This window comes from Bufo bufo, chromosome 6 (assembly GCF_905171765.1).
Source record: "Bufo bufo chromosome 6, aBufBuf1.1, whole genome shotgun sequence".
Classification (NCBI taxonomy): domain Eukaryota; kingdom Metazoa; phylum Chordata; class Amphibia; order Anura; family Bufonidae; genus Bufo; species Bufo bufo.
In genome coordinates, this window is record NC_053394.1 from 153839858 (window position 1) to 153853122 (window position 13265).

Genomic DNA, 13265 nt, shown 5'->3' on the forward strand with positions numbered 1-13265 from the left:
TAGAGTGAGACATGATGTCCCAGATGTGCTCAATTGCATTCAGGTCTGGGGAACGGGCGGGCCAGTCCATAGCATCAATGCCTTCGTCTTGCAGGAACTGCTGACACACTCCAGCCACATGAGGTCTAGCATTGTCTTGCATTAGGAGGAACCCAGGGCCAACCGCCCCAGCATATGGTCTCACAAGGGGTCTGAGGATCTCATCTCGGTACCTAATGGCAGTCAGGCTACCTCTGGCGAGCACATGGAGGGCTGTGCGCCCCCCAAAGAAATGCCACCGCACACCATTACTGACCCAATGCCAAACCGGTCATGCTGGAGGATGTTGCAGGCAGCAGAACGTTCTCCACGGCGTCTCCAGACTCTGTCACGTCTGTCACATGTGCTCAGTGTGAACCTGCTTTCATCTGTGAAGAGCACAGGGCGCCAGTGGCGAATTTGCCAATCTTGGTGTTCTCTGGCAAATGCCACACGTCCTGCACGGTGTTGGGCTGTAAGCACAACCCCCACCTGTGGACGTCGGGCCCTCATATCACCCTCATGGAGTCTGTTTCTGACCATTTGAGCAGACACATGCACATTTGTGGCCTGCTGGAGGTAATTTTGCAGGGCTCTGGCAGTGTTCCTCCTTGCACAAAGACGGAGGTAGCGGTCCTGCTGCTGGGTTGTTGCCCTCCTACGGCCTCCTCCACGTCTCCTGATGTACTGGCCTGTCTCCTGGTAGCGCCTCCATGCTCTGGCCACTACGCTGACACACAGGAAACCTTCTTGCCACAGCTCGCATTGATGTGCCATCCTGGATAAGCTGCCCTACCTGAGCCACTTGTGTGGGTTGTAGACTCCGTCTCATGCTACCACTAGAGTGAAAGCACCGCCAGCATTCAAAAGTGACCAAAACATCAGCCAGGAAGCATAGGAACTGAGAAGTGGTCTGTTGTCACCACCTGCAGAACCACTCCTTTATTGGGGTTGTCTTACTAATTGCCTATAATTTCCACCTGTTGTCTATCCCATTTGCACAACAGCATGTGAAATTGATTGTCACTCAGTGTTGCTTCCTAAGTGGACAGTTTGATTTCACAGAAGTGTGATTGACTTGGAGTCACATTGTGTTGTTTAAGTGTTCCCTTTATTTTTTTGAGCAGTGTATTACAGGCTATAGCTACTAGAGATGGGTCGTTGATCCAGGGAGTTATTCTGATTGGAGTTGGGATTGGCATCACCGTTTTTTTTTTGCCTTCCTCTGTCTCGACTTGCAGGATAACGGGCCGAACTGGATGGACAGATATCTTTTTTCGGCCTTATAAACTGTTACATGATACACCAAAATGGGAGAAAAGTGGCAGTGCATCTTATAGTCCGAAGGCTAATGACCACTTCTATTATGGAAGTGGTAATTAGCATGCGAGCGACACAGGGATGTGAAGGCAGCACTGCGCTGGCTGTACTCACCTCACCCTTTCTCGTCTTCTTCTGTGCCCCACTGTGCACTGTGTCCTGATCGCACACAGCATCAGGACGTAGTGCACCCTAATACTGTGCGCCATCGAGTCACAGTACACAGCGAAACCCGTAATAAGTGATGGAGCAGTGTGTCCTGCATCTGCAGCACCCTCCAGAGCAAGCTAGGTAGGTTTATTTTTTGCAACGTCTGACCTGAGGCCTAATGGGGGCTGGGTCCGCTCTGAGGTCGATTGGAACCTGGGGGGAGTCTGATCAGACACCCAATCAGACCCTGAGACTTATGGGGGCTGATTGGGGGTCTGATCTGAGGTCTGATGGAGAATGGGGATCTGATTTGGGGGTCTGCTTTGAGGTGTGATGGAAAATATTTGTTTCTTATTTTCCTAATCCAAATCCTAGGTGCATCTTATAGTCCGATAAAATACGGTAAATGCCATTTGCTGAAATGAGACAACCCCTTTAAGTTGAGGGAGGTCATAATGTCCCTTTCCTCTTAATTTAAAAAAGAGCAAGAACAGGAGATTTTATGAATCTGTGAAGGTAGGCAGATGAAATCTATATAGTAAGGCCTCATGCATGCGACCGTGACGTTTTTTGCGGTCCGCAAACCGCGGCTCAGCAAAAAACGGAAGCCGCCCGTGTGACTTCCGCAATTTACGGAACGGGCGCGGACAAGAATAGGACATGTTATATTTTTTTTAGCAGGGCCGCGGAACCGAGCAACGGATGCGGACAGCACACGGAGTGCTGTCCGCATCTTTTGCGGCCCCATTGAAGTGAATGAGTCCGCATCCGAGCCGCCAAAACGGCGGCTCGGATGCGGACCCAAACAACGGCCGTGTGCATGAGGCCTAACCCAATTGGACTATATTAATGACCCACGGATCTCATATACAGGTGAAACTCGAAAAATTTGAATATCGTGCAAAAGTCCATTTTTTCCGTAATGCATTAATGCAATTTCTTTTAATTTGCATCTTAAAATTAGAGTTTTGTGAAAAGGTTTAATATTCTAGGGTCAAAGTGTAACACTCTAGTCATCTAATTAATCCATACCCCCTGAGCAAAGGGTACGGTTTCATAAGCTGTAAGCCATAATCGTCCAAGTTAGACCATATAAAGGCTTGAAATATCTCGCTTTGCATGTAATGAGTCTATCTCATATGTTAGTTTCACCTTTTAAGTTGCATTACTGAAATAAATAAACTTTGCACGATATTCTAATTTCTCGAGCTTCACCTGTAGGTTTTTTTCCCCGAAACATGCAGAAAGGTGGACAAGCGACCACCATCTGGAGGGTCTACATTGTGCTTCTTCTCTTTCAGTCTCGCTTCTGTCTCCTCCCTGGAAAAATGCCTTCCTACACTTACAGGACAACATCCCTGACAAGAACATTATAAAAAATTTAATAATAATTTATAAAAAATAGCCCCCACCACAAAGCAGGCAGGGAAAAACACATCTTTTGTCTAACTCTTTCCCAAGAAAAGGGTCTAGTGGAGCTATTAAATATTTAAGTAACAATTCCATCTGTCTGTAGGACTTAATATGCTAAAACCAGATGACAGATTCCCTTAAGGTGTTACTACTGCCATGTACAATAAAATACTTTATTTCTTGCTGTTGTCTTCATTTTTTGTTTCATTAGCGATAAAATTGACATTTATGTTATGCAAATGAGTGTCCAAGGTGCCCAGAGGGGAGTTTTTATCCTTCTCTGGAGCCCAGTAACTCCCCCCTACAGTGCCCAGCCCGCCTTCCTTTAGAGCCCAAGCACGCCTCTTCCAGCGCAAGTAACTGCCCACACCCGAACTCTTTGCCGCCGCCCCCCCCTCCGCTATGTGAAATCTCACGCAGGAGCAGTGCCGTGGGCTACCTGCGCGGTGTAGAAGCTCCTGAGGGCCACAGCTTCAAATGTGTCACTGGGCATGCGCCGAGCCCAGTGACAAATTTAAAGCTACTGCCCTCAGGAGCTTCTACATCGTGAGATTTCACCGAGCGGACGCAAGGAATCTGTGGGCATAGTTACAGCCACGGTGTGGGCAGTTACTTCTGCTGGAAGATTCGTGCTTGGGCTCTGAAGGAAGGCAGGCTGGGGACTGTAGGGGGGAGTTACTGGGCTCCAGAGAAGGATAATAACTCCTCTCTGGGCACCTTGGACACTCATTTGCATAACATAAAAACTAGATTTTTGTGAACTCACCTGTAAAATCTCTTTCTCGCTTAGTTCATTGGGGGACATAAGACCGTGGGTATAGCTGCTGCTGCCACTAGGAGGCGATACTAGGCTGAAAAGTGATAACTCCTACCCTACCAGCTATACCCCCTCCAGCCTACAGGAAACAACCCATAACATAACCAATGCCAGCCGGACCTAACCAGAACTGAGGACCGTACCGGCAAACCAACTGCAATCACTTGCGGTAATAATAGAAACAATGGGTGGGAGCTGTGTCCCCCAATTAACTAAGCGAGAAAGAGATCTTACAGGAGAGTTCACAAAAATCTCGTTTTCTCGCTCGTATTATTGGGGGACACAGGACCGTGGGGCGGGAAGAGCACACCCTCATGAAAACTGCCTCGTGGGAGCTCAAGACACCGCTGCCTGCAAACCTTGCGGCCCAGCACAGCGCCTGCTGATGCAAAAGTATGCACCTGGTAAAACTTAGTGAACGTGTGCAAGGAAGACCAAGTCGATGCCTTACACAACTGTGAAGCGGAAGCATGGTGGAACCGACGCCGCCTTACACAACTGTGAAGCGGAAGCATGGTGGAACCAAGCCCAAGAAGCGCCCACTGCCTTGGTCGAGTGGTCCGTGACACCGAGGGGCGGTACCTTGCCCCGGGAGCGGTATGCTTCTGCAATCGCCAAACGAATCCACTTTGCAATCGTCACCTTAGAGGCTGGCAAGCCTTTGCGGGGACCTTCAGGAACAACAAATAGGGAGTCTGTACGGCGGAATGAATTAGAAATGGACAGGTAATTCCTCAGAGCCCGAACCACGTCCAGCTGATGGAGAGCTCGCTCCCTAGGATGTGAGGGAGAGGGGCAGAACAAAGGGAGAACAATGTCTTCGTTGACGTGGAAGGCAGAGACCACCTTCAGCTGAAAAGAAGGAACCAGGCTGAGCACCGCCTTATCTTGGTGGAGAACAAAAAAGGGCTCCTTACAAGAGAGCTGCCAATTCCGACACATGCCTAATGGAGGTGATTGCCACCAGGAAAGCAACCTTCCAGGAAAGAAGACTGAGGGAAACAGCATCTAGAGGCTCAAAAGGAGCAGATTGGAGGGAACCTAGGACATGGTTCAAGTCCCAAGAGGGTAAAGGGGGGGGGGGGGGCGATGTGAGCCACCCCTTGTAGAAAGGTCTTAACCGGGGCCTGTCCAGCTAAAGGACGCTGGAAAAAAAACTGACAGCACCGACACTTGGCCCTTTAAAAAACTAAGTGCAAAACCCAATTCCAGACCCGATTGCAGAAAGGAAAGGATGGTGGGAAGTGAGAAGCGAGAAGCACAGTGGAGGGAGGCTACGTTCCGCGCAGAAAGGACCTTCAAGTTCTATAATAAATCTTGGAAGACGCTGGTTTCCTGGCCTTAATCATGGTGTGGATGACCCTGTCAGGGAAACCACACTGCCTCAGAATGTCAGTTTCAACAGCCACGCTGTCAAAACGTAGCGACTCTAAACACTGGTGGAAGACAGGACCTCGAGAGAGAAGATAGACTCTGAGCGAAAGAGGCCATGGCGTGTCTCCTAAAAGGAGCATGATATCGGTGTACCACACATGACGGGACCAATCCGGAGCAATGAGAATCGTCTGGATGCCCTCCAACCTGATTCTGCGCAGGACCCTGGGCAGGAGGGGAAGGGGAGGGAATACGTACAGTAGAGAGAACCCGTCCCATGGTGCCACCAGTGTGTCTACGGTGCATGCTCGAGGATCTCTTGTTCGAGAGAAGAAGGCAGGAAGTTTGTTGCTGAGTCTGGACGGCATCAAGTCCACCTCTGTCGGCCCCAATGGAGACAAATGGACTTGAACACTTCCGGGTGCAGTGACCACTCTCCCGCGTCCACGGTTGTCCGACTGAGGAAATCCGCCGTCCAATTCTCCACCCCCGGAATGTAGACCGCCGATAACACTGTTACATGAGTCTCCACCCACTGCAGGATTTTAGCAGACTCCTCCATCTCCGCTTGACTGCGGGTTCCCCCTTGGCGGTTGATGTACGCCACTGCCGTGGCATTATCCGACTGGACCCGAACCGGCTGGCCCTTAAGGAGAGGGGTCCAATGGAGAAGCGACAGATGAATGGCCCAGAGCTCCAGGATGTTGATGGGCAGTTTGGACTCCGACTGAGACCATACGCCTTGGACTGTCCGGGGCAGGAAGACTCCATCCCAACCCTGAAGACTGGCATCGGTGGTAATGACCGTCCATAAGATCGGGAGAAAAAGACTTCCCCACCTCCAAGGTCGGGGCAGAGAGCCACCACCTGAGTGCCAAACGCACCCTTGGGGACAGGACGATGTGACGGTCCAAGGACTCCGGTGACTTGTCCCAAGACGATAAAATTGCTCATTGAAGGGGACGAGTGTGAAATTGTGCAAACGGGACTGCCTCGAAGGAAGCGACCATTGCACCCAAGACCCGCATGCAAAATTGGATCGATCGAACTTCAGAAGGGCTAGCCGCTTGTCCAGAGGAAGGCGAACTAAGAAAGGTGATCCGCCTGCTTGGACGTGGGGAAGACTTCTGGAAGTTTACCAGGTAGCCAAAGCGTGTCAAGAGTGATACGTAGACTGACCTCGTTCTGACTGAAGGTCGGCGCCTTGACCAGGATGTCGTCCAGATATGGAATCAGGGTGATACCTCTGGCACGAAGAAGGGGGCGGGGGTAAAATACTCACCCATTCCCGATTACTCACCCCATCTTCAACCTCTTCACCCTCCCTTAACGGACCAGCAGGGTCACCTCTTCAGCAGCTGCCACCCGAAGTGGCAGGAGACTGGTATGGCGGGAGGGTCTTCACAGAACCAGGTGACCCTTTGGCTGGCGGGAAGCAGGGGAGCGAGGCTGCCCTGGTCCACCTTTTCTTAAAGTGGATTTTATCGCTAATGAAACCATGAAACAAAAAATGAACACTACAGCAAGAAATTAGGTATTTTATTGTACATGGCAGTAGTAACACTTTAATATGCTCAAACAAGGTGACAGATTCCCTTTAAAGGGGTTGTCCGACTAATAAAAACCTGGGCAGCAGTAAGGGTCCATTCAGACGTCCGCAATTCTGTTCCGCATTTTGCGGAACGAAATTGAGGACCCATTCATTTATATGGGGCCGCACGATGTGCTGCCCGGATCCGAAAATGCAGATCCGCACTTCCGTTCCCGAAAAAAATAGAACATGTCCCATTCTTGTCCGCAATTGCGGACAAAATTAGGCATATTCTATTATAGTGCCGGCGATGTGCGGTCCGCAAAATGCGGAACGCACATTGCCGATGTCAGTGTTTTGCGGATCCGCAAAACACATACGGATGTGTGAATGGACCCTAAATGTGATAAAGTAACACCACCGCTGCTGGTTTTCCTGGCTGCAGCAGAGACGTCCCTTACACCAGTCCTCAGGGCCCACCTGCCAGTCATGTTTTCAGGAATTCTTTAGTAGTGAGCAGGTGACATAATTAATTAGTGTAAATGTGGGATAGCCTCAAATCATGATTAGCAGGGGGGCCCTGAGGACTGCAGCTGAGGAACACTGCCTTAAGCCTTATGCAGACATCCGTGTAACACTGTCCGTGAGATACTGGACTGGAATACAGGAACACAGGAAGCAGCATGGGAGAAAACGGGGAGAGTATAACTCCACTTGTTATTTTTTTTTCAACTCCCCTATAAGGAAAATGATGTGTTACACAGGACTAAAACATTGAACACGCAATGATCTGACAACTCACAAAGATTTAGACGATGGTCTCTTCGCTTTTGGCCACTTTCGACGCTGAAGTTGTCTGATTCAAAGCAGGAAAGAGAGAAAAAAAGAAAAGATAACCCATCACCAAAAGTAAAGGCAGTGACATGTTAATGACAGACGCAGGCCACAGCACACTGGGTTCTCCTGGCCCCCTCTACAGGTAACAGATGACAAATCCAACGTATCCTGAGGTTCCTCAGCAGCAATCAAAAGTAGACACTTGCATTTCTGCAGCGGATGTGAACGAGGAATATCACATTGTCATTCAATGTGTGGCATTGTCATTTTCTGTGTGGAATCTGCGGAAATGTTATTTTTTTTGTTGTTGTCGAAACAAAAATCTGCCCAGTTTTGTTCCAGAGCATGTTAATGGGGAGGTTACATATTCACATGCATTGTATGCTAAATGTTAGCAGATTTAATGAGGATTTAGGAACAGAATCCGTGCCAAAATGCTTTGCAAATGAGTGATGTGTGAACATAACGTAAAAATCAGCTTAAGCATGCACATGAATGATAATGCCATTCAAGGTGCATAGCAAGTTGGGTGACAACCCCCAAGAGGAGTGTAAGGCCTCTTTAACACGGGCGTCCCACATTTTGCTCCGGATACGTTGCGTGTGTATTGCAGGAATGCGGGTGCAATGCGTTTTGCACGCATGTGATAAAAAACTGAATATAGTACCCAGACCCGAACTGATATTATTTTCCCTAATAACATGGTTATAAGGGAAAATAATACCATTCTTAATACAGATCTTCTATCTTCATTCAGCAGGACCTGCGCTGACGTCACCGCGCTAACCACATGGTAAGCACAATTAAGTCATAAAAGGTCCTTTTGCAGGTCCTGAAAGAAGAAGAAAGACGACGATGCCGGCTGCGCAATCAAGTGGATGATGTGAGTAAATTTTTATTTATTTTTTTAACCCCTCAAGCAACATTTTAGTAAGCATTCTTTATTAAGAATGCTATTATTTTCCTTTATAACCATATTATAAAGGGAAAATAATATAGTAAATTGACTTATCAATTTATTAACATCATCTCCTAGCAACCATGCGTGAAAATCGCATTGCATCCGCACTTGCTTGCGGATGCTATGCGATTTTCATGCAGCCCCATTCATTTCTATGGGGTCTGCTTTGCGTGAAAAACGCAGAATATAGAACATGCTGCGATTTTCACGCAACGCTCATCTGCACAGCCCCATTGAAGTGAATGGGTCCAGATTCAGTGCGGGTGCAATGCGTTCATCTCACGCATTGCACCCACGCGGAAAACTCGCCCGTGTAAAAGGGGCCTAACGGTGGCTATCGGTTTTCTGCAGAGGAGACCAAGATCATTCAGAAGCAGCTAAACAGAAGATGTTAATTTTCCAAGAAACATTCAGAGCAGAAAGTATGAAATGAACAGAGGATTGTGGCAGCAGCATATCCTCCCTGCACACAGGATGACACTTACTTGTACTGCTCAAAGCTCTCATCTTTCAGACCTAAATGTAAGAAGAAAATTAGAAAGTCATGGCTGCATATTGGAAATTCCAGTGCACAGCACTAAGGTAGCCATAGAATACTGTGCACGACAGAAAAATGGTGCAAATATCCCCGGAAACAAATGGCATCCAAAACGGTACCAGTATCAATGTAACACTAGACCAGAAGAGGGCATACTAAACCAATGCAAATGAAAACTGGCTTAGTTGCTCATAGCAACCAAATTCCACCTTTCATTTTCCAAAGGAGCTCTGAAAAATGAAAGGTTGAATCTGATTGATTGCTATGGTAACTAAGCCAGTTTTCCTTTGCACCAGTTTTGATAAATCTCCCACTATGAGTTTGCAACTATTGGGAGACTACAACTCTCAGCATGTCAATGTCGGTAGTTTCATACCCCTGGTGTACACAGCTACAGCTGCATACCAAAATCAGTAATTACCTCAGGAGTAGAGAAAGAACGACAACTCCCTCAGCTTTTAGTAAGCACAGTAATGCTGGGAGTTGCAGTTCTCTAAAGGTAACATACCGAGCTCCACGTTCCGCGTACGGGGATTACACTGTCTGGAGCCCTTACAGCTGCGCAGCTCCATCAGCTGAATGTGTAACTGATTGAGGACATCCCGGTCGAGAGTGTTCACTGCATTAATCAACTGCAAGAGTAAAGGCAGAGTCAGACTGATAACAGTAGACAATAGCCAGCCTTCTACAACAAGCAAATTGAGCACCCCACCCCTCCATAGTCCACCACATGATCCCCAGGAATAGCATTTGTTACCTGGTATGGGTCAGTGTTGAGGTCAAAGTACTCCAGAAATCCGGTGGCGAATTCACAGAAGAGGAAGTTGTGGGTCTCATTAATGGTTCTCAGACACCAGTAGGTGTTGTTGTTGGCGCTGGTGCAGGCACAGAACGGCCCCACTATACAGGGTACAAAAAGAAGTGTCAAGCGTCTTGAGGGTTGTAAAATTAGGGTTTTATTCAGACATAAATCCTTAACCATACATGTAACCAAAGGACAGTCCAAACAATGCTTATGCGACTTGGACACACACTGGGGGGGGGGGGGGGGGGGGGGGGTCATTTATGAACTGCGCTATGGCAGTAAAAAAAAAAAAAATTAGCATTTGTATTTTTGCATCTTTTAAACGCTCATGTGACAAGATCGCACAGGTGTTTTTGCGTCGTGTTCGACACTTAGAGTTTCAATTAAGTGGTGGGGGCCAGAGCAAAGACTTCAGCCCCAACAGATTCACCGAAATTTACTCCTAGAAACAAATGTAAATGCTGGAATGCTGGCAAAAAGTGTGGAAGGGGCTGGAGTCATTTTTACGCCTGATGCACAGACTGCTGGAGGAGCGCCTAATTTATGACAATATGCACGCCTCGTCATAAATTAGCCAGAATACTCCGGCAGCGCAGGGGGAGGGAAACACGGGTCTTGGTTAACGAACCCCACTGTGTCCTTATTCATAGCAATACGTTTTAAAATACCTAAGGCTACATTCACAGGACTGTTTTTAACTGACTTTCACTGATGCCTTTCTGAGAAATGGACATTAAAAACGGTCCTCTTCAATTGTATGGGGGACTGTCGGTCAGTGAAAACAGACAAAGTAAAAAACGTTCCATTTTTTTGACCGCCGTTATTCACTGGCCATAAAAAATATATATGCTGTCTGAATAACCCCATAGACTGTCCACATCCGTTGCTCCGTTCCGTGACCCCACAAAAAAAAATATAACATGTCCTACCGCAAAAAACATGTCCGGACCGCAAAAAACAGAACAGTCGTGTGCATGTAGCCTAACACTGATGTATGTTAATATTTTTTAACTTCCATTAAACACAGGCGGGAAGGGGTTATTTCACAGACTGCTCACTCACAGTTAATTTGAGAGCCAGCAGGGGTCGCTGTCACATCAAGAAGTGTGCCCCCCTGCTACTATTACACTGCTACAACGATGCCACGCAGAGAGACCGCTTTTGTTGGTCTCCAAGATCCTCACTGTGAGTGCAGCTGTCAAATGACAGCACAGTTACAACGATCTGCAACGTTGGCATATCGCAATATAACCCAACGCTTTTATACATTGGGTTACGGTTAAGAGCCTACTGCCACAACATTAGTTGTGTGGTGGTAGAAAAAAGGTTAAACAATATATCTTTACTTTTAGGTGGCAGTAGAACCAAGCATAAATCACAATTCAGGGCAGTGGTCAGATAGACATCAGTCCTAACCTATATAACATGAAAAGATCATCAAGTAGAAATCACAGTTCAGGTGTCGTGTGAACATGCACTTAGGTTATACAACACATTAGCTATTGAGTGGCAAAAGCGGGTGTAGGAAAGCTCGTTAGTGATGATCTGGCAGAGTAATCCTGCCACCAATTACCTGATGAAGGAGTAAATGCTCGTTCATCCGGCAATAGAGATTTTTCAGCAGGTTTAAAAATCATTTCTTGCCGGCAGCAGATCATGCCGTCTATTCATGATCTGTTGCCAGCAAACAACGATTTAATATAGGAAAGAGTGATGGCATTAGTGAAGTGCTACAATTACTGCATGTAATATTAGCTCTCTCCTCCGCTAATCAGCAGGCGATTGCCGGGAAGGAACGCTTCCCTACCGACAATCGTCTGCCTGATCTGCACCTGTAATATAAGCCTTAGCTATTGATTGGCAATGATCAGATAGGTATCAATCCTAACCTATATAGGTAAGTCATGTGTGAACATAGGCTTAGATAATGCAACATATCTAAACGGTTAGTTGGCAGTGAAATCAAGTAAAAATCACAGTTCAGATGTCACGTGTGAATGTGGACCTAGCTTATGCAACATATCTTAACTATTAAGTAGCAGTGGTCATATGGATATCAGTCCTACTCTATAAAAGTTTATAAAAGTTTTCTTATATAATCTCCCTTTTAAGGTTAAGCCCATGGAGTGAGCCAGTATTCAGTTGGAAAATCTAGAACGCCTCTGTGTGATGTGACAGGCGTGCTCTGTTATCTACCTTGAATCAGTAGCAAATCTCTCAAAATCATTAACTGAGCTGGTGTGCGCTGTTATGAACTGTTTAGATGCACTAGAAATATTCCTGTAGTTAGGGTTGGTGACATCAGATAAGTGTTTCAAAATACATTTTTTAAGGGGCATGTTGTACTTCCTACATAGAGGATTTGACACCAAAAGTGGGACAGCAGTGAGGTGAGGGAACAATTGTTTACAATCAGAGGATGAAAAAAAATAACCTAATCTAGTCCAGCCCTTACAGCTGTGGGTTTGTTACAATGTATTAATGGAGACAATTCTTGGTGATTAAGGGTTGGGTTCACATTACGTTTTTGCCATCCGTTTAACATATACATTGGGAGGGGGGGGTGAAGGATACAAAAGCGTAGCATACCACATTTTTCTGTTTTCTATCTTGCAGATTCTGTTAAAAAACACATTAATGTTTACTTTTTTTTATTTTATTTTTTTACAATGGAACTTAGGCATCTGTTAACGCATACGTTTTTTGTATACGTTAAATGGATGGCAAAAACGTGATGTTAACCCAGCCTTAAACACAACATAGATGAAAAAAATAACACAATATACAGTCAGCTCACCTGGTTCTCAGACAGCCATCAGTTAGGTGCATGGGAACAAGATGGAGAACTCAAGGATAGATGATCAGGAACTATGCTATTGCTATGACTAAGATCTTTTTGATCGAAACGAGAGACAGTATTGAAGACTGTATCCATGCTGATGTAATGAAGTAAGGACTGAAGCTTTTATATTTTATACCACAGTATGGAGTGCAGGATGTTCCTGATCATCAGTTAAACACAACAGCAGCACAAATCTCTCTCCTGTTCTGGACTCCATACTGATGGCTCATACCTTACTGCCTACACCTGGTAATGAAACCTTACATGTCCAGAAGGGGGCGGTCTGCCAGTGCTGGTTGTCATGGGTGAAGCAGGTGAGGCCCGGCATGCTGCATGTGTCATTGTTCCTCAGCCTCTTCAGCAGTTTGCGCAGCTTCTTCTTGCGTCTCTGGTCCCGCAGGAGCCATATCTTGTCATGTTCTTTCAGTGATTTCCTGGGTACAAACTTCATGGTCAGGATCCAGGATTCACCAACTACATACCTTACAGGCAGTCTCTGTGTGCACTCACTTGTAGGGATGCATGAGGGTTCCCCCGCTCTTCAGCTTCCCCTTCTTATGTTTGAAGTGATAACTGGAAGAGATAGAAACGTGGCTATAAACAATCATATACACATGCAACCTCTAACTCTGTATTCTGTAGGATGCTGATGAACAATG

The 13265-nt window shown here is 46.6% G+C and overlaps 1 protein-coding gene across 3 annotated transcripts in view; it reads right to left on the reverse strand.

Moving 5' to 3' along the window:
* The window catches only part of SULF2 (sulfatase 2), a 115912-nt gene that overhangs the window by 10289 nt on the left and 92358 nt on the right, over nt 1-13265 (reverse strand). For all 3 annotated transcript variants that reach the window (XM_040434883.1, XM_040434884.1, XM_040434885.1), the window contains 6 exons: nt 13117-13179; nt 12871-13040; nt 9717-9859; nt 9468-9591; nt 8907-8937; nt 7426-7479 (listed from right to left, as the gene is read on the reverse strand). In XM_040434883.1, coding sequence (XP_040290817.1) covers nt 7426-7479; nt 8907-8937; nt 9468-9591; nt 9717-9859; nt 12871-13040; nt 13117-13179 — 585 coding nt within the window. The remainder of the gene's footprint in view (nt 1-7425; nt 7480-8906; nt 8938-9467; nt 9592-9716; nt 9860-12870; nt 13041-13116; nt 13180-13265) is intronic.